This window comes from Bos javanicus, chromosome 26 (assembly GCF_032452875.1).
Source record: "Bos javanicus breed banteng chromosome 26, ARS-OSU_banteng_1.0, whole genome shotgun sequence".
In the NCBI taxonomy this organism is placed as follows: domain Eukaryota; kingdom Metazoa; phylum Chordata; class Mammalia; order Artiodactyla; family Bovidae; genus Bos; species Bos javanicus.
The window spans coordinates 21,027,481-21,052,853 of NC_083893.1; the positions used below are offsets into that span (position 1 = coordinate 21,027,481).

Below are 25,373 nucleotides of genomic sequence, written 5' to 3' on the forward strand. Positions count from 1 at the left end.
AAAGGAGAACTCATCTTTTTAAAAATCTTGCCCCTTCTCTTCCCAATTAGACTGTAAACTATGGAACAACAGGAAATCATGTTGGGACATGGCTATACTCCTGGAGTCTAGAAAAATGTCTAGTACAGAGGAGTTAAGTATTTCCTGAAGGACTGAATGAGCTCTTTTCTATCAGTAAGATGAATTCTACAAGGGAAAAATGGCTAAGGCCTTGGGTCCCTTCTCCATTCTGGATTGCTCAGTAAGAAGCCACCTGTGAGATCCTGGGATAACAGCTGGACCTAAAGCCCTGGCCCCTCCTACTATATACACACACACACTACTTCATTTCACTAGTTACAGGTAACATGAACACAAGACACTTCCCAACCATGAAAAAGCATTTGGATTTTATATAGTTTAAATATTTTTGAAAATGTTGACAAACATAACCTCTACTTGGAACTGGATGACAGATATGCTTTTAACATAAGATCTTCATCCTAAAATATGACTTTTCCCAAAAAATATTCAATCTTAGGCCTCTTGCTACAGGCAGGTTCCATGGGAATACACAAAAAGAGGCAGGAAAACAGTCCCCATGGGAGACTGTTGTTTCCTAAAAAGCAGGCTGCTATTATACCCTGTGAAGTTCATCAAGTGCTTTTTCCCTTTACTCAGTCATCATCCACGGTGAAGTCAAAGGGCTCAAAGTCTTTCCGGAAGCGGCGAGCCAGAGTCTCCTCCTCTTCCTTACTCATCTGACACTTCCTCCAGTCAGACTTGTCAGGAATATTAAGGATAGCTTCACTAGCCAGGACCTCCCTGCAAAAAGAGGACAGAGAAGTCAAAATGGACAATATCCGTCCAAAACCTTCGATTCCTCTCCAGCCAGAGAGCTCTGCTCAGCATCACCCAAAAAAGGCATGCAAATTCCTCTAACTTTGCTCACACCATGTTCTCTTCCCTGAGGGCTATCTCTGCCATTCTATCTATCAAAATCACATCTGTTTTAAAGTGACCAGCCCAGGTCTTAGCTCTTCTCTAACTCCTCAAATTCCATTTACTCCTCTGAACAACCTGGAACTACGTTACTGCTACCTAGAGAATCAACATGACATAGTAGAAAGAGGGCAGGCCCTGCAATCAGAAAGAGACGAGACTGGATTCCATTCCTAGCTCTGCCGTTTGCTGTCTAAGAACAGATTACTTCATCTCTGTGTCTTGATTTCCTCGCCTATGACATGCAAAATAAGGGTTTTCTAATGTATGAAGATAACACAATCAAAGCACCAAACTAGTTGTAATTACATCCTGCCTTAGACTCTAGTTTCGTTATCTCAGGCCATTAATGGGCTGAGGGCACGGTGAAAAGTCAGGCACCTAGTATCATACCCTGATCTGACTTTCTGCCTTTTTTTTAGTGCCCTCAAGTCTATACAGGCCCAATACCACATGCTCAATGTCAACAAAATCACCTCTCACACAAGCTATCTTCTAAATGCCACTGCTTTCTATTTTTACTTATTTTGATATATTAGAAATAACCCTATTTGTACATTTGTTTGGTTCATTTTCCACTTTGAAGCTACAGTAAATAGAAAGGCTAAAAACAAATCACAGAATCTTCTAAAAGTCAAAGGACCTAAGCTCAAGTTCTTATTCTCTGGGCAGACTATGAGACTACCTCTTCATCTGTAGAATGAAGATAGACCCATCCTTCTTGTACAGCAGGAAAAAAAAGATGTCTTCTCAAGTATTTTGTTAATTATAAAATGCTATGTTCCCTGGTGGTTCAGATGGTAAAAAATCTGCCTGCTAATGCAGGAGACACTGGAGACGCAGGTTTGATCCCTGGGTTGCGAAGATCCCCTGGAGAAGGAAATGGCAACCCACTCCAATATTCTTGCCTGGAAAATCCCAGACAGAGGAACCTGGCAGGCTACAGTCCATAGGGTGGCAAAGAGTCGAACATGACTGAGTGACTAACACTTTCACTATCACCTGTAAGTTACTACTCTGAAAAATACTCAGTGTTGAAAATACAACCAAATATCAAGAGCATAAAATCATTCAAAGAATCTCTCCTCTGTAAGCTTACATGCATGTGCCCTCAGTATCTAAACCTGTGTCTGCTGCTGAATCAACAACACAAAAGATAATGTCAGATGTCTGAAGCTCCTAATACACTTTTTCTCATTTATTATCTGCTTTGAAAATGTAGACAACTACATTTACTAGACTTGTCTACTGGTGGCAGTCTCTTAGAGGCTTTCCAAATTGGCCCAAAAATGGTTCAGAGTTGACTCAAAGCTCAGTTCTAACTAGGGAAAAAAAACCACTGCAAAACACAGACACCAGCACCAGATAATCTGTCCTGCACATTTTTCCAACTACCCTCCATAATCTCTTCTTGCCAGCAAACTCCTGCCTTCAGTCTCTGCCTAATGTATACCACTCCCTGTACAGTCGTACAGTCATGTTCTCCATGATGTGAGGAACAGAAATGAAGCCTCATCCAAATCTTTAGGACACTTCAGAGTACTGAGTTAAGACCTCAATTTTGGGGTCCAGCAGGCCAGGTCACTGTGACCATGGACAAGCTACCTCACCACTCTAGAGCCACAATGTCCACTACTAAAGCCACCAGCATGCTTGGTCATGTCCAGCTCTTTGCAACCTCACGGACTGTAGTCCACCAGACTCTTACGTCCATGGGATTTCCCAGGCAAGAATACTGGAGTGGGTTGCCTTTTCCTCCTCCAGGAGATCAAACCCACGTCTCCTGCAACTCCTGCATAGGCAGATTCTTTACCACTGAGCCACCTGGGAAACCCAATGAAGGCAGTAGCCTAATATATTTAAATTTAATCATAATTAATTAAATGAAATTAAAAATTGAGTTTCTCAGTCACATTAGCCACATTTCAAGTGCTCGGTAATCACCAGTAATGGGGCTGGGGATTACTGTGTAGGACAGTGTAGATTTATAGAATATGTCTATCATCATGCAAAGTTCTACTGGGCACTCCTCCAGAGTCTCATTCTCCAGACTGGTAAACTGGGATGACAGTACCTACCACACAGAGTTTAGAAGATTAAATGAGGCAATGCATGGAAAGTTCTTGACACAGTGCCTGGCACAGAGCACATGTTCATAGTAGCATTTTCCTCCCTTGGGCTAGAATGCCCAGGCACCAGGTTTACCCTCTAAATCTCCCTCTCAGGCTCAACTTCAGCCCTTTCATGATGCCTTCCATCAAGCAGAAATGGCTCTCCCTTCTCTGGATTTCTAAAGTACATTGTTCCTCAAAACTTATTTATGGTACTTTCCACATTCTACATTACATTACTGTCATATACGTTAAGTATCTGACTTGCCCTAAGACTATTTGCTCCTTAGGGCAAGGACTATTTCTTGTTTGGCTTTTTATTTAACTCGTCATGCAGCCCACTACTTTATCCAGAGTAGGTCTAGTGAAAACACATTTAAAATAAGAAAAATATACAAACCTTCCAAACTGCAAAGGAAAATTCTTTTTAATTCTGTGGAAAAGTTTCTCTCCTGTGTCAAGTTCAACATAAAAATATGCTGCTCCTGGCTGTGCAATCTACAGTAAACAGAGTCATATGAGGACATGTAATAGTACTTTAAACATTGAAAATCCCAGCCCATCTCTTAAGAGCTTTAATTTGGCAAAGAATTTAGAAGTATAAGAACTTTAATACAACAAAAGTTTAAAAAGACACTGGCAGATATTACAACGATCCTCCCAGTGGCACCTACCTTCCTAAGTTCCTGCCTTAGGAAATTTCTGATTTCTTGCCCTTCCCAGGAAAGCACTAAGGAACTGCTATAATATAATCTTCATCTCTAGTCACATGCTCGAGTACCAAATTGTCACCTGCCTATTTAACATTTGTTGAATGCCTCTGAGTACCTCAGGCTCTATAGGCTAGAAACCCAATACTTCTCCTGGAATATCACCTTCCTCTCCTGTTTTACCTGCTTGATGTCTGAGTGCTCTGGGATTTCCAGGAGCTCTATCTGCTGTTCCTGTGCCTGAGTGATGAAGGCGTCTTTAATGTCATCAGTAGCACAGCTGCTGAGTGGCACAGGAATAACCTAGGGGTTGGGGGGAGACAGGAAAAATTCTTTGTGCAGGTCTCAGAGAGGTTGTGCCTCCCGCACAGTCTCTGAGATGTAGCAAATTCATCACAGGGGTGGAGGAACACCCCTCAGCAGACACTTTCCTCAGGCCAGACAGGTCTATGTCATCCTGTCTGTAAGGACTTAAACTTATGAGACAGCCTTTCACATGTGGGAGGCCATCTCTGATGCAGAAAAGGCTAGAAAGAGATCTCTTTGTCATCAAGCCTTTTCCAGCTCCTATATAATATATGTGGCAGAGTCAGGCCCATTTGAAAACTTAACAAATGTGCCAGAAAGAAAACCACCACAATGACATTCAAATTACCCATAACAGTCTCTGAATTTCTGAGCTGGAAGCCCTGGGCAAGACCTGAGACTGCTTCCTACCTGTGAACTGTCACTCATGCTAAGCTTCACACAAAATAGCCACTCTCTTTCCAAACTCTTATCTGTCAAGGCCCAACTCTTTCCTGGGACCTTCCTGAACTATCCATTTCTTTTCTCAACAAGGCACTTACTACCTGTGCTATTCAGTTGTGCTGACTATGCACTTCCCTGGAAGTCCCTGGAGTTATCACCAGAAACTATAACCTTTTAGATGAATATTATTTAAATATTAATATGAAAGTTCATACTAAATTTTTTAAAGTATTAAGTCAACTATTCAAATACTTAATCTTATATTAGAATCAAACACTTAAATATTTATTAAAATTAACATTTGTTGATGGGCACTTGGATTGTTTCTAAGTCTTAGCTGTTGTAATAGTGCTGCTATGAAAACTGGGGTGCATGCATCTTTTTGAATTAAAGGTTTTCGTCTTTCCTGGATATATACCCAGGACTGAGACTGCTGGATCATAGGATCTATCTTTAGTTTTCTGAGAAACCTCTATACTGTTTTCCATAACGGCTGCACCAATTTACAGTACAACCCAAGTGTCCATCAACAGACGGCTGCCTTAAGAACATGTTGTATATACACACGATAGAATACGAAAAATGATGAACTGTTGCCATTTGCAGCAGCATAATAGGTGAAGCTAGTAGAGGGAATTATATTCAATATCTTGTAACAACCTATAAATAGAAAATGATATTTTATATATATATACAAGAACTGAATCACTTTGCTGTACATCTGAAACTAATACAATATTGTCAGTCAACTATACTTCAAAAAAATTAACATTATTTAAATATTTATCAATATCCAGGCCCTTCCAAGCTCTTGGACAGAGATCACATACCTGTAGCTGCAGGTGATGGCTTTTATAATTCCTCTCAAATAGAACACAGCGTTTGCCTCGACTCCTAAAGAACCTCCTCAATGTAGCCTTGTACTTCTCCACCTCTTCTACCACCTCTGCTGAAAGCTCCACTACTGACTGGTAGTGTCCAATGGGCAGAATGAGGATATGGTCATCAGATAAGCCTCCTTTGGCCAGGGCAAGGTAGCACTGAAGAGGAAGCACACAGAAGTGAGACTTCAGTCCTGCATGTGTGATTCTTCGGAGAAAAGCCTCTACTAAGTGTGAGCTGCTAGGGTGTGGGGCAAGTGCGCCAGAGGCTACCGGCAGAACTTCTCCTAAAAAAAAATCTGATTTTAGAGGTTATGACAACATTGTTGTCAAGTACCTGCTAAAGAATGAGGTTAGATCCAACAAATTTCTATGCAACTATCAAATGAACTGGGGAAAAATGAGCAGCACACAGCCTGGCTTTTGGCTACAAACACACCAGAGCTGAAGGAGACTAGAACAACAAACTTGGTTTTTCCTCCCAGCCTCCAAACTTGAAACAATTTAACAATTTTCCAGTGACTATCACTCAACCACAGGAAGATACCACTTCTGATTTCAAAGAACCACTTCTGATTTCAAATGAACTACTTCCCCTACAGTGACACCTAATTCCACTCCTAAATATACTTCCTGGGTTCACGAAAAAGGCTAAGATGATATGATTATCATCATCATCACCAATGTCCCTACAGCCTTAAGCTGCTGACTGACCTTTACAAAATGAAAGCAAACATAACCTAATGGAGAAGGAAGAAGAAGAAACTTCAAACTCAGGTACATCCAAAGAAAACTACGGTTCCCAGCAATGGCTGTGGACAGCTAAACAGCAACTAAAAGTATTTCTGTCAAAACCCAAACACACAAGACTGCTCTGCCACTCAGGCATACTTTGAAGGGAAGAGAGCAGAGAAAGGGCCAGGCAAATGAAGGTACCAGAGCTTTAGAAAAACAATCCGAAGTATACTTTTAGTGTGGTGCCTTCAAAGTTAAGACTGAACGAAAGAGCCATTTATTTTTCATCTACCCTGAGAAAGCCCAACAGAAAGACAAGATAGGTAACAGCAACAAACTAAAGCATTATCATCCTTGATCTCCTTGGCACAGAGGACTGAACACATCTACAGAGTTAATATTCCAGATGACTAAAGTTCATCAAAACCTCATAAGCACTAAAACAGTAAAAAAAAAAAAGTACAGTAACCAATGTGATTGTGTTTGTTTTAAAAGGTTACTCTAGAAAATTACATTTTCTAGCCTTTATGTCAGAGGGTTGCTGCCATAAATGGCAGTTTTTATATTGTGATGTGCCTTGAAGCTACTGAAGGCTTCTAGTCTAGACTAAACAGCACCCCTAAGGCAGTACCTTCTAGTTTTTGTGACATTTCAAACTTGCCCAGTCTCTTCCCTACTTTTCAAACTCTCAACTTCTAATCTGTGCTGTACTTGAATTCATCTCTAATTTTATCTATGTAAGTAGGACCTGAATGAGTATTTCTCCCATAAATGCATGGATTTTGCAGTACTTATTCTGGACTCTTAGCAGCCTGCAACTGCTTTTACCAACTTAAACCTATGGGTCATTAGCATACTTCTATGTATACCCCTTGAAGAAGGCATGGCTGTTGCTGCTGCTGCTAAGTCGCTTCAGTCGTGTCCGACTCTGTACAGCCTCATAGACGGCAGCCCACTAGGCTCCTCTGTCCCTGGGATTCTCCAGGCAAGAATACTGTAGTGGGTTGCCATTTCCTTCTCCAAGGCACACATGCATGTGAAATTGCTCTGTGTGACCCTATGGACAGCAGCCCACCAGGCTCCTCCGTCCACAGGATTCTCTAGGCAAGAATACTGGAGTGGGTTGCCATTTCCTTCTCTGGGAAGGCATGGCAATGACAGAGAAAAGCCAGGGGAAAAAAGAAAAAAGAAAAAAGCCAAGGGGATCAAAAGGAGTAGTTGCAGAGACGGGACTCCAAGTCCTCAGCCAGATACCCACAGGTCACCAGACATTTGCAAGAGATTTCTACCAACAAAGGACAGTGCAGGTAAGGGTAAACTTGATTGGTAGGTAAGCTACCAATCAAGTAGCTTTGGTAGCTAAGTACCAATTGGTAGGTAAGCCAAAATCATCAGGTGACCTCCTATCTGTCCACAATCAAAATCTGATATGCTTTTTGCCCCTCTAACTTCAGGTCAAGATAAGAAGCACAGAGTTTTCCTTGAAATTCCCCTAGGCTCATACCCCAGTAAAAGACCCTCATTATCAGGATAAGCTGAGGAAAAAAAGGTCATCCCCAGGAAACAAAATCAGAATAAATCAATGAAAAATGGATGAAAGTATCTGCCTACAAAAGCATCACACACTACGAAATGATCTGTATATATTATCCTCAGGAGCCTTGGAAAATAGCTATTTCTAGTATGGGTGACTAGGGTGCAACTGTAACTCTGAAAATTAAGCTTCTTTTCACTCTAAGTGAATGAAAAAGAAGGATAATGGTCTGTATGGATCCCAGAAGAATGAGGGTCAAAAATGAGTATTATTTAATATAATATCTAAGCAAGTCATGCCCAAGGAAAAGCATTTGGGAAGTCTGAAATAGGATGACTTTACAGTGAGATACATGTATTCCATCAGAACTTTTCATAGCCTGAATAAAATCCTTCTCAAGATCATCCAGTTGTCACAGTCTGATTGCTTACCCAGCAATCTTATAATTATCATCTTGGGTTCCCAGATACCCAGACCAGAAATGTGGATGTGAGTCTTCCTGTCATTAGGAAGCTATATCCTCTACTACTAGGCAAAACTGAGAACTTATCACTTTCGTCTTTTATAATTAGTGTAAATCAGTTCCCCACACTACATAGTTACTATAGATAAAAATTAATAAACTCAAGTTTTAAAATCTGAAGATACAAAAAAAGAATATTAACATTTTTAGCCGAATATGAGTGTATAGGCAACAGAGGACTCCTTTTCAGGGACAAAGAAAATCATTGTTTCAAATGGTAATTCAAAAAAGCAAATCATCATCCCCAAATAGTATGGAATAAAAACATATAAAGTTCAAGAATTTCATAAAAGCATCACCCTAGGAAAGCCATACCTGTTTGTCAGAGAGGAGGGAAAGAAGGAGGAATCTTGTGAAACTGATTCTACTAAACCACAAGAGAACTGCTATAGTTGCCACGGTCAAGATAGACAATATCAAATGTTGGGGAGGATGTAGAAAAACAAGAACCCTCATACATTGCTGGTGGGAAAACAAGATGGTGCAGCTGTTTTGAAAAATAGTTTGGCAGTTTCTTAAAAAGGTAAACATAAAATTACAAACAACTCCACTTCTTAGGTTAGGGCTATCCAAGAGAAAAAACATATGTTCACACAAAGACATGTATGCAAATGTTCACTAATAGCCATAAAGGGGAAACAACTCAAATGTCCACTTAGTGAATAAACAGAAAAAATGTAGTCTATCCATACAATGGAATACCATTTGACAAGGAGGAATAGAAAACTGATACAGGCTACAACATGAAGAAGAAGAATATTATGCTAAGTAAAAGGAGCCAGACGCAAAGATGTACAATTCCATTTATACGAAATATCCAGACGGACAAAGTAGACGAGTGGTTTCCTGGAACTGAGGGTGGGTGTGGGGATTAACTGGAAATGGGCATGAGGACTCTTACTGAAGTGATGAACATGTTCTAAAACTGTATTATGTGATGGTTGTACAATCAGTAAGCTTACTAAAAGTCACTGAATTGCACACTTAAAGTAGGTAAATTTTATATGTAAACCATGACTCCATAAAGTCAACAGAAAAGAAACAGGTGTCTTCCTCTCTGCAAGAGGTTCATGGAAGTAACTCACATGTGTGCCAATGTTGACCACCAAATGCTTTTCCACTTCAGGGCTGGCAAGGCAAAACCAGCAGGGTCCTGGAGGCTGAGCTTCACGCAGGAGAAAGACAAATGTTACCACGGTCCAAGCACTACAGCACATAACCACCGACAGAACACGGCCTTGTCTGATCTTTGTGTCCTGCAAAGACTGTGTTACACACTACTGCCACAGCGGGTCTGCTGTGCTCCCACTATGACCCCCGCCCCCATCGCCATTATTAATGAAACTAAATGTCTACAGACGTTCTGAATTGGTAACCAGTCCACAGGTAGGGGATCTACAAGTGATAGCCATAGCATGTAACTGGCAATTGACTGCAATAAGAGAACATTCAACTGGGTGTCTGGAGCCCCATTTCTAGTTCCAGTCATGCCACCAGCTAGTCACATGACGCCAGGAGTTACAAAGTCAACTTCTTCATCTTTGAAACAAGTGGGTGGAAAAGAAGATCTCAATGTATTAACAGCTATCTTTGCTAACATTTTGATTATTATTTTATAAACCTGCACTGGTTTTGTAGGCTCTTAACCTTCTGTTTTACAGACATGAAGGAAAGGAACTTTTTCCATAGTTCTTACAGAAATAGCCTCAGACAGCATCAAAGTCAGGCCATCTTTGCATCCTTTTGTTTTTATTATTGATCTTCTGCCAGAAGAGGCCCTTTGAGCAATGCTGCTTCCCAAACAAGACCCAAAATAACCATTATTGCCCACAGAAGAGACCTCTGGAGCCAAGGTACTTACGAGGTTTGCGAGGCTGCTTTGGGTGAGGAGAAGACTTGCTGTCTCTGCCTGTAGATGAACGCTTCCTTCCCTGCTTTTCATTTAAATCAAAGAAAAACTGGCAGGCTGATTCTTCCTAGAACAGCCAATAGAAGAGTAAATGTTATTAAACTAACCTTTAAGCAAGTAGCCAACCATCACACACAAGGGAACATTGCTACCTTCCTCCCAGCCCTTTCTGCCTAATCTAGAGAAGCAAAATAGTTTGCCAGTCCTGATGCCTGGACTCAGTCACACCTCTCAACACTTATATAACTAAGCTACCAAATTCATCCCTTTGGAAAAGCAAATTAAAATGTAAGTTATACAGCAATTCTTGCCTAAAACACAATAGCATGATCCCGCCCAAATCCCTTTCCCTCTCTCAGTAGGGCTGTAGTAGTCTTACAATTTCACAGATCAAACGACTTTAACTGAGTTTTAATTTAAAAAAATAAAAGGCTGCTCATTAAGAAGGTCTAAGAAAGCAGACCATTCATACTAGTAAGGGAACTTGACATTCTTTGCTTGAGTGAAGGGAAAATGAATTTCAGAAAAGTCTGCTATTAAGAAATCTCTTCAGAGTAAATCTTATTGACCTACTACCACTCATTCAGTTCAATTCAGTTCCAGTCGCTCAGTCGTGTCCGACTCTTTGCGACCCCATGGACTGCAGCACACCAGGCCTCCCTGTCCATCACCAACTCCCAGAGTTTACTCAAACTCATGTTCATTGAGTCGGTGATGCCATCTAACCATCTCATCCTCTGTTGTCCCCTTCTCCTCCTGCCTTCAATCTTTCCCAGCATCGGGATGTTTTCAAATGCGTCAGTTCTTCGCATCAGGTGGCCAAAGTATTGGAGTTTCAGCTTCAGCATCAGTCCTTCCAATGAATATTCAGGACTGATTTCCTTTAGGATGGACTGGTTGATCTCCTTGCTGTCCAAGGGACTCTCAAGAGTCTTCTCCAACACCAGTTCAAAAGCATCAATTCTTCTGTACTCGGCCTTCTCTATAGTCCAACTCTCACATCCATACATGGCATGACTACTGGAAAAACCACAGTTTTGACTAGATGGACCTCTGTTGGCAAAGAAATGTCTCTGCTTTTTAATATGCTGTCTAGGTTGGTCATAACTTTTCTTCCAAGGAGCAAGCATCTTTTAATTTCATGGCTGCAGTCACCATCTGCAGTGATTTTGAAGCCCCCAAAAATAAAGTCTGTCACTGTTTCCATTGTTTCCCCATCAACTTGCCATGAAGGGATGGGACCAGATGCCATGATCTTAGTTTCCTGAATGTTGAGTTTTAAGCCAACTTTTTCACTCTCCTCTTTCACTTTCAACAAGAGGCTTTTTAGTTCCTCTTCACTTTCTGCCATAAGGGTGGTGTCATCTGCATATCTGAAGTTACTGATATTTCTCCTGGCAATCTTGATTCCGGCTTATGCTTCATCCAGCCCACTGTTTCTCATGATATACTCTGCATATAAGTTAAATAAGCAGGGTGACAACATACAGCCTTGACATACTCCTTTCCTGATTTGGAACCAGTTTGCTGTTCCATGACCAGTTCTAACTGTTGCTTCCTGACCTACCACTCATTATAAAATAGCAAATTACATTGCTACCAAGCACTTGGATCCTTGCCTGAAAAGTTAGGAACAGGGAATTAACTTTAGACAGGAAAGACTTTATATGTGTAACCCCAATATTCGAACCAACTTTAGACAATGAAAGACTTAAAATATAAAACGGTTAACCCCAAACTACAATTAAATGTACACACACACATTGATCCTACTGGAAATCTACTAAAGCTTTCTAATCACCACCACAATTTCCCAAAGGAGAAAAAAAAGAGATTAAGGTTCTAGGGATTAAACTTGCCTAATGAACTAAACTATAACCAGGGAAAAGACACCTATAATGGGTAATCATGCCCAGAAAATGTCACCTCTCAATCAGAACCCACCTCAGGGGCAGGAGTTTGCTTTCCTGTGGACGCTTCCTTCCCAGATTTTCTGTATGGGTTTTCAGTGACATCTGGCGGCTGTTTTACCAGTTCTGCTGCATCCATTAGTTTCATAGGAACAATACTGAATGCATAAAGATACTTTGGAAAAAGAATAACAATATTATTATTTGCATACTATTTATGCAAATATAACCAACCTCCTGGATGTAAAATCCCACAAAAATCTTCAGAAACTGAGTAAAACTAAAGAGCAGCAACCAGCCTATCTGTAGTTCAGAGAATCCATAACAATGCCATTTCGGTGATCTTCGCAAGGGCTAACCACGGGCTGATAAAGTAACAAGCAACTAATCAAAGCCCAGCCCTTACATAAAACAACTAGCACTACAAGGCCTAGAGGGATTTGCTCCATAACCCTTGAAGACAAATTGCTTTTGTCTCTCAGTCCTTTATCTTTACGTGTTGTAGTCCTTTAAAGGACTGGAACCTGGTGGTCCAGAGTCGATGATAAAAAAGTGAAAGAGAGAGCTGGAGGGAAGGAGGGAGAGAGAGAGAAAGAAAGACAGACACGGGGACCCAAGCTCTGATGGAGCAAAGGTGCTTTAATGATCTTTTGGTGAGTATATATAGGCTGTTGTACAAGAAATTTCTTTCGACAATGATAAAGATCAGAAAACCAAATGTACAGCAATCTAGTTCCAAGGGAACAAGGGATTAATAACGGTCACAAGGTCAGGAGACAATCCATATCTCAAGAAAGAGGATCGAGACTAAGCAGTTTTGTCGTAAGGAGAATGTTTACTGAAAGAGATTCAAGCCTGTCTCATCCTATGTCCTCAGTCCTGGGAGCGGTGTGCCCTTCCACCTGTTTCTGGCAACAGAAACTGATGAGGAACAGGGGATTTATGAGAAACAGCACATAGGAATCCTGTTAAACATTCCCTGACATTTGTGTACTTTGTCAATAGTCACTGTACTGCCCTTGTTTTTTTCCAATGAAAAACAACTTAGTGTTTTCCTTTGATTTTATACAATTTCTGCTATTTATGCAGATAAATTTTCTTAGGGATTAGTAGCAAGGAACTAAATATATAAATATCTAGAATCTTGGACGGACGGCACAAATATTGAAAACTTTATTTGAGATATGAATAGATGCTTAACCTCACTACTTATCAGGGAAATACAACCGATTAACACTGACACACAACCTTCTTCTGTCAGGATGGCAAAAATGTCAATAAAAACTTGACACTACCCATTGAGAATGTAGACAGAAAACAGTCTCATACACTGCCGGTGGGGGTATAAACTGTAACAAAATTTTGAGATAATTTAATAATACTTGCCGATTTCAAAATGCGCATATTCTGAGTGAAGTATGCGTTGCTTAGGGCTAAGGCTAACAGGTCCCTAAAAGTAAAACAACAGACTATAAATACTGTAAGTGATACTCAGTCTTAAAAGGGCAGTTTAAAAAAAGGAAGAAAGGAAGAAGGGAGGAAAGGCAGATAAGTTGTTAATAAAAAAGAAATTACAAATCAAAACTTGCTAAAAATGCCCTGGGCCCCAAAGTTTGAGCTATTATGGAAAAAACAAAACAGGTATTTGCTTATCTTTTGCATGTACACTGTTCATGGCCTACTAAAGTGAGAAAATCTTCAGATAATTTATCTGTTTTCCCACTTGACTTATTGTTCTAATCTTTAGCTGTCCCAATCCACAATATCCTGGCTTTTGGCCTTAAAGAATCAGAAATGCTCTCAAGGAAGTAAGAAAACCAATATATATACTTTTCTGGTATATTCTCTTTCATTCACTTGCACAGTTTTCTCATATAAAGCCAGATTCCAGGTATCACTAAGACTGCCCAAAGCCAAGGAGAGCTTAGGTAAATCCTTGGGAAGATTTTATTATTTAGGCTAAATGAAGTTGCTATAGTACCACCTGATGTCAAACCCTTGAAAAATACCCATGGAAACAACCACATGGATGTGGGAAGAAAGGAACATAACTCATTTGAAAATCTGCCTTTGTTCCACTGGGCCTATTTTCCCAAACCCTTCCCTAAAATCTCCTACAAAGGACCCAAGGAAACTGACCTTTCATTACCATATTATTACAAAGAGTAAAGTCGCTAAAGTACTGGGACATTACAGTTGGGAAGAAGAGAAGATCTGAATCCTAAACTGGGCAAGAGGAACATTTATCAGGCAGACAATGAATACTAACCAATCACCAAACACTCAACATTTACCTTTTTCTTTTCTGGATTTCCAACATTTGCCAGAGCTATAAACCTGGTGGCATGCTGTGCATTTTCCTGTAGAACAATGTGATTTCTGTAATATATTTGAAAGATAATAGGTTATCAACAAACTTTACTTTTTTTTGGCCGTGGCTCGAGGCTTGCTCATTCTTACTTCCCTGACTAGGGAGCGAACCCAGCAATGAAAGCACTGAGGCCTAACCACTAGACTGCCAATGACTTCCCAACAACAAACTTTACTTTTGATCTGCAATTATGAGATATATAGACTCCAAGGGTCCATGAAGAGAGCACAGGCCTAAGTCCATCACTACATCACCACCAGTAATATCTCAGATGTTACCCATCCATTCAGTAGAATAATCATGCCTACTTCCCAGGGCTGCCGTTAGGGAAAAATGAGATCACAAATCTGAAAAGCACAAAAAACTCTTTGATTTTAAAAGAGTTGGGCAACTGGCAAAATGTTAATAATTGCTAATGTAGGTTATGGGTTCAGGAGGGTCCATTATACTATTCTCTCTTCTTTTGTGTAACAATAGAATAGAATACCCTAATGGCTAATGATGTGAGAGCATCTTTTCACGCACCTATTGGCCACTGGTGTATGTTCTTCAGAGAAATACATATTTGCATCCTTAAAGGTTGAGCTGCCTTTGAGTGGCTTGTTCCAATAACCTTTTTTAGTGTATGGTTTCAGAGAAGAAGAGGTTTTTCCAGAAGGCATATGGAGATATAAAACAAAAATCTGTAATATCTATGTTTATACCTTAGGCTGTGGGATTTATAGGGAAAGAGCAGGTTATATTCTTCTTTTGCTCACCTATATTTTTTGAACTTTCAACACATATATTGCTTTTGAATAAAAAAAAAAGTACAAATTGTTTAGGGATTATCCACGCCCTTTACAGTGACAATCATTCACAATAAATTTTACTTAACTCTATAACTTATAAAACACTGGTTTTATTTTTTCTGCAATATATCCTTTAAAAACTCCACCTCCAACCTATACTGAAAAAAAACAAGAAAAAAAATTGATACAAGTTTTTGATTCCTAACTTGAAATGTTTCTTATGTAATTACCCTGAGTTTAAGACTATACAAGGAGCACTGTTTAACCTGATCAAAACAGGACTTGCTATACATCAAGCTATGATGATTAAACAGCACTGTGATGTCAGACACTTAAGCCTACAAGGGGCTCTGTATTGGCAAATCCTTTGTATTTCAAATTAGGAAACCAAACTCAGAGAAGTGGAATGGTTTGAGAGTCACTTATTTCATGCCCGAGAAACTAAAAGAAACCAAGATGTAATATGGCTGAAATGAAAGGGAGAAGTTTACAGAGAAAATCCAAGCAAATTCTTCAAAAAACCAAAAAGAATGGAATGCTACTCACCGATATGGAAGCCTCTCATAATAGGTCTTTTCCAAAGAAGCAAAATGATATCTTGGTTTCAAGCCTGTGGCAAGACTGGAGATCAAAGCAGAGCCACATTTTTTGGTATCCACTTCTCCCTAGTAAACAGAAATTTAGTCATCATTAACAGATCTACAAGTTATCATGAAATGCAGAGATATAACAAGACACTTTGAAATGTCTTTGGAATTTTTATGTGGCTACAATGTGGCAGTAGAATTTGCATCATGAATTCTACTCTATGGCAATCAGAGAAACTCAAACACATAAGGGGAAAATGGGCTAACTACAAATGCAGAAATAAGAACAATAGTTAGAAGCCAGAAGTTAAGGAGGAAGGTTACTCCTCCATACAAACACCCAAAACAAGATTTATTAAAATCTCATTTGGGAAGGTAAGTATTTTCTCTCTGGAGCTCACAGACTGTGTGTCTATAATTCGCTTTGCTGTGCTCCTGTAGTTCTGATAAACAATCACTACAGAAGATTAAAATCAAAAGCTAGCTTTCAGGGCCCCTAGGATCCACAGAATATTTGCCATAGAACATTCAGGGACTTCATCACATAAGCATACAACCCTCTATTTTGCTTCAGTCAAGGAAAGCATGGCTTGCAGAAGGATACAATCATGCCCCTGGTTCAGTCTGTCAAAAGTTAGGCTTATTCCCAGAGCTTCCATTAACAACAAATTATGTGACCTCTCACCCATAAACCAGTTCATACTTTCTCTTAGAATGAAGTTCTAAGAGAAAAGTATGAACTGGTAAGAGAGAAATTATCAGAGTTAACTTTCCACTAAGTAAAGCAACACTTTCCTTTTGTCTTATGCTTGACTCCTTCAGCTGTCTGCTGAAGGGCAGGGAATTGGCCTTGAGGCTAGTATCTTAGGGACTGGTGTTTTTCCCCCTATAAATATGTGATTATTCATTTTCACCAAAGTCAACTTTAATCAAAAATTATAAACTTTTTTTAGCACCCTTTTCATTCTTCCTTATAGAGTATCACTTGTTCCTCCCATCATCACTTTAGTAGTCTTTCTCTGAATCTACTGCCTCTTATGTTCTAGTGGCAGAATAACCATGGATGTTTGGAAGGGGAAGAGCGTGGCCCTTCTACATTCAGTATCCTGACACTGCCTGGTATTTTGTTGGCCTCTTTGGTCACAGACATATTGTGCTGAAGCTGACAGACAGTAGTCTACAATGCCCTTTTCTGGATCATCATTGATAACTCTGCGTCTAGGAACTGATATTTTTTCCCTACTCTTTACATTTTCCTTCACTGAAGCTCAGTGGATGCTTTCTGCCCTCACAGACAATCTTTCAAGGTCTTCCTTAGGCTTATTTTCCACCAGAGTAGCTCCCCATGATAGCTGTCACTCACCAACCTGGTGTACATCTTCTTCTTATAAATAATATTTAGATCAAATCCAATGACACAGTCCAATACATTCCAATATTAAAGCTTTCCCATCAAAGAACTACTAAGTTTTCAACATACTGTGTCCCAACTTTAGATCGCTATCTTCACTCCCATAATGATTCCATCTTTTAAAATATTTTAGTAGCCAAAAATATATAATCTGGAATGGAAAGGGATAAATAAAACTGCAGAGCTGCCACTACCTACGAATATTTCACTGAATATTACTGACTCCTCAAAACATCTTAAGAAGGCTAAGAAAGGATACTTGAGGCAGAGACTACAATTCTTAAAAAGCTTTCATTTATAATTAAGACTTCAGCAATTTCATTGGTGAACTGTGTTTTCACAAGATCAACTTGTTTTCATCAGCCAATAGGCTTTAAGTATCCCCCAAAAAATTCACACAAGGTTTCTACTGAAAGGAACTAAGAACTGAAACACTCAAAGAGCAAAAAAAAGAAAAAAAAAAAGCTCAAATTAAGCCACTGCAATTTGCTTTTAGAAATTCCAACTGAACAAACACTACTCACAGAAGAATTCCCAAAGTTCCCCACATACTTGGGCCACGGGGATGTGAGCAAGATATCAACACCCTTAAACTGGGGTGTTGAACACAGCATTGTCCTTAGGGAAGACACATCCTTGGGACTGAAACTGTAACCTGGGACAGGCTCATTTAAGGACTCTGTCCCACTGAGGTACACAATCTGTAGTCCTGAACTTCCAGTGAAGACACCTTTACGACCTGGGTTCAAAGAAAATGGAAAAGTTTTAGTCAAACTGCAGAAGGAAATGTCACGCTGGTGATGAATCTCTTTCATGCCCCAACTCTCTTAAAGCCCACTTCTGGCTCCCAGGTCTCAACGGTGGACAGCTACAACAGTATTCCTGTTCAGTACACAAGAGCTGTCCTTATGTGGAAGCTGCTGGAGCCCACAGTCTGACTGCTCTAGGTTCCTCACAACTGAAAAAACTTTGGAAGCACTGATTAAGAAAAAGGCTTTCTGCCTTCTAGAGACTCCATAGGGACTAAAAGAAATCTAGACACCTAGAGTAGCACTGAGAAGACAAAAAATAATTGCAGGTTTGAGTAAGCTCTAGTCTAGAACAGATGTGCACTTTATGAAGGCAGACACTTCCAAATGAAGGAACACATTAGGAAAGAGCAATTATTTAGGAAATAATTTAGGAAATATTTAGGAAAAAAAAAAGAGACTCTGCCATCTTCTCAGTTTATTCCTGGCTTGTGCCCTTGATTCTCTTCCTTTGTGTTGCCTCCAGAACCTTGTTCCATCAGCTTTCACCTCCCTTTTATCTACTGAGTCTCACATGGCTCTTTCCACATACTGACTCATTATGGAACACATATACTGACTAACAAGAATAACGAAGTAATAAAGAACACACATACTAATTAAAAAAAAAAAAAAACACTATAAAGGAGCATTTATAGCAAAGGAAATGTGGAAGCTTTCTAAAGAAAAGAGAGACCAAGAGAGAGGAAATGTGAAGAGTGGTTGAGCCATTTTAGAAAAAACTTAGTTGAATGATGCAAGAAGCAGTAGTGGTTGAAGGAGGGGAGCAGGGGAAGAAGGAAAACAAAATTTGACATTTTTTTTTTTTTAAACAAAACAAAAAAAACAGCCAGACACTGAAAGGACCCACTATAAGAGTTTCAGGGGGTTGCAGAGGAACAACTTTAACCTGGAATTGAAGAGTGGACCTTGAATTGGAAAAAGGACAAGAAAGTAGTGAAAAAGCCAAGGACCAGCATTAAAAACTTGAGTTTTTTAAAACCTCAGTGAAACCTAGAGCTATAGGAATTAGGAGTCTAATTAACAAATAAGCTGTATGTATCTAGTAATGTTACACGGTGAGACACATACATGGAGTTAAAAAAAAAACACACACACACTTTATACTTTAGGTACTCCAAACATTGTAGTCAAACAGTTTACTCCTCTAGTTGACTGAAACAGTATATATTGGGTTGTGGGAGTACAAGGAGATTGGGGAGAGGTGTGAGACACCAGAAACAGAGAAAAAATGACATAGTCTTAAACATATGGACATTGATTTTAGAAAAGAAGCCCCTCATCCCCATTCTCTCAGGCAGTAATGGCAGATGAATCCAGCCACAAATTTCCTGGAAGACTAATTCCTGGGACACATTATGTTCATTACAAACATACAAAATATCCACTTACCCAGATAAGTAATGTTTTCAGCTAATTCACACCCATCAACATCTTGGAAATATTTCACTGTTTCTTGGTTATTGGCACCCAGCACATATGTCTGAATAGGAGCTAGTAAGAGAAACAGACATGACACTAGCTAGTTAGCAGATCTGCCTGGGGACCTGAGAACTGCTTCCCCATAGGAAAAACATCCATAGTGAAGGTAGAGCCTGCAATCCTCCACGTGGAACATGCTCACCACAGAGGACATCCTACAGCCAACCTTGTGGCTTGATTATTAAATGGTATCACTAGGCTTATCACATCTCGGAAGGAATGGTCAATGTAGTTAAGAAAGCAGACCCAAAAGAGCTTCATAAAAAAAACATCAAAACTGAAAAAAAGGAAAGAACACATACAGTTGCATTATTCAATTCTTTCCTACTGAGAAGAGAATTCTTTTCCTGGAACTAAATCCAACCAAATTAAAAATTTGAACATTCAGATGCATAGACATTCTTCCCAGATCAATGCAAAACTCAAAGGCAAACTTTTAAATCACTAATATGTAAAAAACAACTTGGCAAGAACCAGGGAGCCTTAAAACTTTGTTAGAAATCATGTTAAAAATAAGTTCTGGGGACTTCCCTGGCGGTCCAGTAGCCAAGACTCCACACTCGCAAAGCAGAGGGCCTGGGGTCAATGCCTGGTTGGGGAACTAGATCCCACACGCTGCAACTAAAACCTGGCAAAGCCAAATAAATAAAATATTACAAAGAAAAGTAAGTTCATACCTTTCTTGACGCCAGTTTTATATTCTTCCCATTCAGCATCTGGAGTGGAGCCAAAGAAATTTCCTACACACAACAGCAGCTAAAATGAGTTTTTTAAACAGATATGAGATTTTTAAAAAAAACTATCAAATAGTACATAATTAATTGACAGTAACATTATTTGGCTAACTGTCCTATTTAATTATCTCTAACCAAATTTTCAGAGAAGGCAATGGCAACCCACTCTAGTACTCTTGCCTGGAAAATCCCATGGACAGAGGAGCCTGGTAGGCTTCAGTCCATGGGGTCACGAAGAGTAAGGCACACCTGAACGACTTCACTTTCACTTTTCACTTTCATGCATTGGAGAAGGAAATGGCAACCCACTCCAGTGTTCTTGCCTGGAGAATCCCAGGGATGGGGGAGCCTAGTGGGCTGCCGTCTATGGGGTCGCACAGAGTCGGACATGACTGAAGTGACTTAGCAGCAGCAGCAGCAACCAAATTTTTCCTTAATTTATATAATTTCTAAACATAATTCTTTAACAATTGTAGTAGTTACTCTGAGTCTACCAATTACTGAATTTTGGCTCTCTAGCTGTCAAATACAAGCTGGTGAAGGGGATGAGAGGGTCAGGGAAAAAAATGGAGAAATCAACCTTGAAGAATCTGTGAAATACAAAACTTAGGTATCTCTCTGGTATTAGGTACCCTGAGAGATATAGGAAATAAAGGACACATTTTCTGCTTGTTGTCTTACTCAACCTTTAGCCCAATGAACAAATAATTCCCATACCTAGAATACTCTTCTGTACTCTTAAGAATTTAGAGTCCAGTAGTCAACAATACCGGAGAAGGCAATGCACCCCACTCCAGTACTCTTCTTGCCTGGAAAATCCCATGGATGGAGAAGTCTAGTGGGCTGCAGTCCATGGGGTCGCTAAGAGTCGGACACAACTGAGCGACTTCCCTTTCACTTTTCACTTTCATGCATTGGAGAAGGAAATGGCAACCCACTCCAGTGTTCTTGCCTGGAGAATCCCAGGGACGGCGGAGCCTGGTGAGCTGCCGTCTGTGGGGTCGCACAGAGTCGGACACGACTGAGCGACTTAGCAGCAGCAGCAGCAGCAGTCAACAATACATAACAATCAGGGCTCTTTAGTTTGTGAAGCATTTGCACATATATTGTCTGACTTCATCCACACCATATATCCATGAAATAGATCTGTGCTTCCCAAACCCAGTAATCAGAATCACTAAGGGAGGTTTTTCCAGTAGTCATGTATGGATGTGAGAGTTGGACTATAAAGAAAGCTGAGCGCCAAAGAATTGATGCTTTTGAACTGTGGTGTGGGAAAAGAGACTCTTGAGAGTCCCTTGGACTGCAAGGAGATCCAACCAGTCCATCCTAAAGGAGATCAGTCCTGGGTGTTCATTGGAAGGACTGACGTCGAAGCTGAAACTCCAGTACTTTGGCCATTTGATACAAAGAGCTGACTCATTTGAAAAGACCCTGATGCTGGGAAAGATTGAAGGCAGGGGATGACAGAGGATGAGATGGTTGGATAACATCACCGACTCAATGGACATGAGTTTGGGTAGTCTCCGGGGGTTGGTGATAGACAGGGAGGCCTGGCGTGCTGCAGTTCATGGGGTCGCAAAGAGTCGGACACTACTGAGCAACTGAACTGAACTGAAGGGAGGGTTTGCTAGTCTGTTTTCAGTTTTGTGTAAAGTAATAAAGTAATAAAACTCAAGAGTATAAAAAAGTCTACAGTAAACACATCATCCCCTTTCCCATACCACTCTTCAGCTACTAAATTTCCACGCTCACAAAAGAAACTCAGTCTAACAAGAGAGTAGGTGTTCCAGAAATGTATAAACAAGCCCAAACTTTAATATGTTTGATTACAACAATCAAATTTTTAAATGCAGTAGAAAGAAACATCTTACATCAAAGTTTCCACTTTTCTTCTGAATTGCTCGAACTCTATTGAATAAAGCATCAAACTTTCCTTCGACATCTCCACATGCCAAGCTGCAAATAATAATAAATGTTAAAGCAGTTCAGGATACACAAATGGGCCTGCCAGGTTTGGTATATATACTAGTCTTCCTGGATCAGGGAGATTTGTGTTCCAGTCTCTCTGAGGTTACCTGAGGGGTTCAAGGCATGTGAACTATTAGTGACTGCTGGGCGGCTCCACCTGAAGGTCTCACCAGTTATCTTCACCATATCTAAAATTTAGCTTAACATTTCCTCCAAAATTGAACCAGTTTCTTCTCACTTGCCAAGTTTTGTACATAAGTCTACTGCCAATCGGAGAAGGCAATGGCACCCCACTCCAGTACTCTTGCCTGTAAAATCCCATCAACGGAGGAGCCTGGTGGGCTCCAGTCCATGGGGTCCCTAAGAGTCGGACATGACTGAGCGACTTCACTTTGACTTTTCACTTTCATGCATTGGAGAAGGAAATGGCAACCCACTCCAGTGTTCTTGCCTGGAGAATCCCAGGGACACAGAAGCCTATTGGGCTGCCGTCTATGGGGTCGCACAGAGTCCGACATGACTGAAGCGACTTAGCAGCAGCAGCAGCAGCTACTGCCAATTGGATTACGAAGAGGCAAAAATCCCCCATGCAGTCATCAAGTCTCTTCAATTCCTTTTACAAGTATCTTTTGTGATCCTCTTGTAGCTTCCATTTCCACTGCCACTATCTTAGCACAGGATTTCAGGCATCCATTCAACAAACACACACTGAGCACCTACAGTATGCTTTGCTAAGTGCAGTGTGCCAAGTACTATGCTGAGGACATGTCAAGGAATACAAAGAAGAGGAATTTTCTTTATATTCTCTGCCTCAGGACAATTATGAGGCAGAGCAACTGAGAGTCCTGTAGTTACTGAAGAGGCAGAATCAGAGACAAATATAATGAATCTGGTATTGGCTACAACATAGGGAATATACTTACATTTCCTCTAATACCTTCCCTTCTTCCTGTCCATCCTACATAAAGCCAACAGTTTAATGTTCTTTCCTCAAAAACATTAAGACAACTCCACAGCCAGAGAGATGACAGCTTTTCACAAGTCCCTGATCTCTTTCCCCAATGCTTTCTCCAAGTTCCAAAACAGAAACCTTCTCTACTGTCAATCTGATCACTCTCTCTGTCTCTGCCATTCCCTTGGGGTGGTGACATCTCCTAACAGTCCCACTCTACCCATCTTGAATCTAAAAGATTTCCCATCTTTCAAGGCCAAGCACATCTCTAAAGCCTTCCTGACCAGCTCAGAAAGTCCTCTTCTCAAAACTTTAGAAACCCAAATAGCTTTTCAGAGCAAACTCTGTAATAAATTATTTGGCATGTTCATTTATCTTCGGAGCACCACCTCTTCTAGGAAGCCCTCCAGTCCCTATCAATCACCAATTCCTAGTGCTCCCAAAGGACCCTGCACTTCCTCTTTCATAGCAGTTGTCACATGGAATTACCATTGTTTGGGGGACAGCCACTGTCCAGTCTGTACATCATAAGACACCTCAAAACTCATCATCTCCTCATCTGGGCCCTTTGCCACGGTTTCCAATCCTACTGAAGAAAAACAGAAATCTAGGATCCAGACTATGCTGACTTCTTTGCACTCATAACCAAACATCTCCAAGCCGTGTTGATGTCCTCTCTTTAACAGACCTTGAATTTCTGCACTTTTCTTCTTCATTTACCTAGTCCTAGCTGTCTTCTACTTTGGCTCCAATTTTTTTTTTCACACTGCAGCCAGAATCGCTTTCCAAAATGAAAATTTGATCATGTCAAGGTGTTCGTAAACATTCTAGTGACTTTTTTGGAATAAAGACAAAAAAAAAGACTATTAATCAAAGTTCAATCCTCACTTCCTTGATTCCTCACATTAACCCAAATATCCTATATAAATCCTCCCAGAACCGTGAACCTTTTCCTCCTGACATTTACCAGGACCATAATTTAACATTTATCTGGTTTCCTGATTAATATTTGTTCCCCTAAACTATAAGATCCATTAGGGCAGGAATTCCATCTGTGCAACGCCTAGCACCAGTGCCTGGTGCACTACAACTGTTCAATCAATGCTGATGAATGAATGGATGAATGGAAGGCCTCTCCGCACCACCCCCCTGAAAAAACGCGCCAGGGCAAAGGTCCTCTCTCTCTTCAGTCGAACCCTGCCCAGGACCTATAAGTGGGCCCATGCCTACAATTTTTGGCTAATAAATATACTGCAAGGAGAAACGAAGGGGAAATTGATATATATCAGAGGCCAGGAAGGCCTAACATGAAGACCTGACTCTGACAGCTTCCTCTTCTCTCTGCGACTGTAGACAATAGTCTCCCGCTTCAGAAGCGAAAACAATCGGGAGAAGAGGCCTGCTTGCCGTGGCCAGGCAAAGACGCGATAGGAGCTCACCAGCAGGCTCCGGGCTTCCACCCCGGGCTTTCCTCCTTTCTTCACGTCTTTAGAAAAACCCTCTCCAGCAGACACAAACACACAGAGACACATAGGCTTCGGACTCAGGTTCACTTACAGGCGCAGCGGTTTCTGAGCCATCTGCATTAACAACCTGGGTTGGACCGACCAAGCAAAGCTGGAATTGCGAACCCACGCGACTCCGGAAAACTCGGCCGCACGGAGATAAGACGACAGCCCGCCCAACCAATGAAAACTCATTAACCTACAGAGAGCGCCGAGGGACAAAGTTCTCTCCCAGATGGTTTCGCCTCGCGGAGGAACCGCAAAAGGAGCGTAGAAGAGATAACGAAGGAAAACATTCCGACTGTAATTTTTGTATTTGGCGGCAATTGAAATTAGTGAGCTGCTAGAAAGCTGTCTGCACAATGTTGACCCCAACCTAACCATGTCACTCTGGTAGGCAAGATAGACTCCCTGCACACATGCTTTTTATAAGTTTTCTGTTCAGTTCAGTTCAGTCGCTCAGTCGTATCCGACTCTTTGTGACCCCATGAATCGTAGCACGCCAGGCTTCCCTGTCCATCACCAACTCCCGGAGTTCACTGAGACTCACGTCCATCGAGTCGGTGATGCCATCAGCCATCTCATCCTCTGTCATCCCCTTCTCCTCCTGCCCCCAATCCCTCCCAGCATCAGAGTCTTTTCCAATGAGTCAACTCTTCGCATGAGGTGGCCAAAGTACTGGAGTTTCAGCTTTAGCATCATTCCTTCCAAAGAAC

General features: G+C 40.7%; 1 protein-coding gene and 1 non-coding gene across 5 annotated transcripts; both read right to left on the minus strand.

Moving 5' to 3' along the window:
• Positions 1 to 370: 370 nt before the first annotated feature.
• Positions 371 to 24,822, minus strand: CWF19L1 (CWF19 like cell cycle control factor 1). 4 transcript variants are annotated; one of them, XM_061403098.1, is made up of 14 exons: positions 24,710 to 24,822; positions 22,104 to 22,188; positions 20,173 to 20,251; positions 19,406 to 19,507; positions 17,729 to 17,943; positions 15,753 to 15,871; positions 14,339 to 14,423; positions 12,079 to 12,219; positions 10,087 to 10,201; positions 9,311 to 9,390; positions 5,383 to 5,592; positions 3,986 to 4,105; positions 3,493 to 3,590; positions 371 to 804 (listed from the first exon to the last, which is right to left on the minus strand). In XM_061403098.1, the coding sequence occupies exons 1-14, from the start codon at positions 24,736 to 24,738 to the stop codon at positions 657 to 659; spliced, it is 1,626 nt and encodes a 541-aa protein (XP_061259082.1). In that variant the 5' UTR covers positions 24,739 to 24,822; the 3' UTR covers positions 371 to 656. The 4 variants fall into 4 exon arrangements, with proteins under 4 accessions (XP_061259082.1, XP_061259083.1, XP_061259085.1 ...); XM_061403099.1 differs by lacking the exon at positions 24,710 to 24,822 and adding an exon at positions 24,592 to 24,599; XM_061403101.1 differs by lacking the exons at positions 22,104 to 22,188; positions 24,710 to 24,822 and adding an exon at positions 20,947 to 20,956 and having other exon boundaries at positions 20,173 to 20,235.
• Positions 4,297 to 4,444, minus strand: LOC133239705 (small nucleolar RNA SNORA12). Its single transcript, XR_009733950.1, has one exon. It is a non-coding gene; the product is annotated as a small nucleolar RNA SNORA12 (small nucleolar RNA).
• Positions 24,823 to 25,373: the final 551 nt, after the last annotated feature.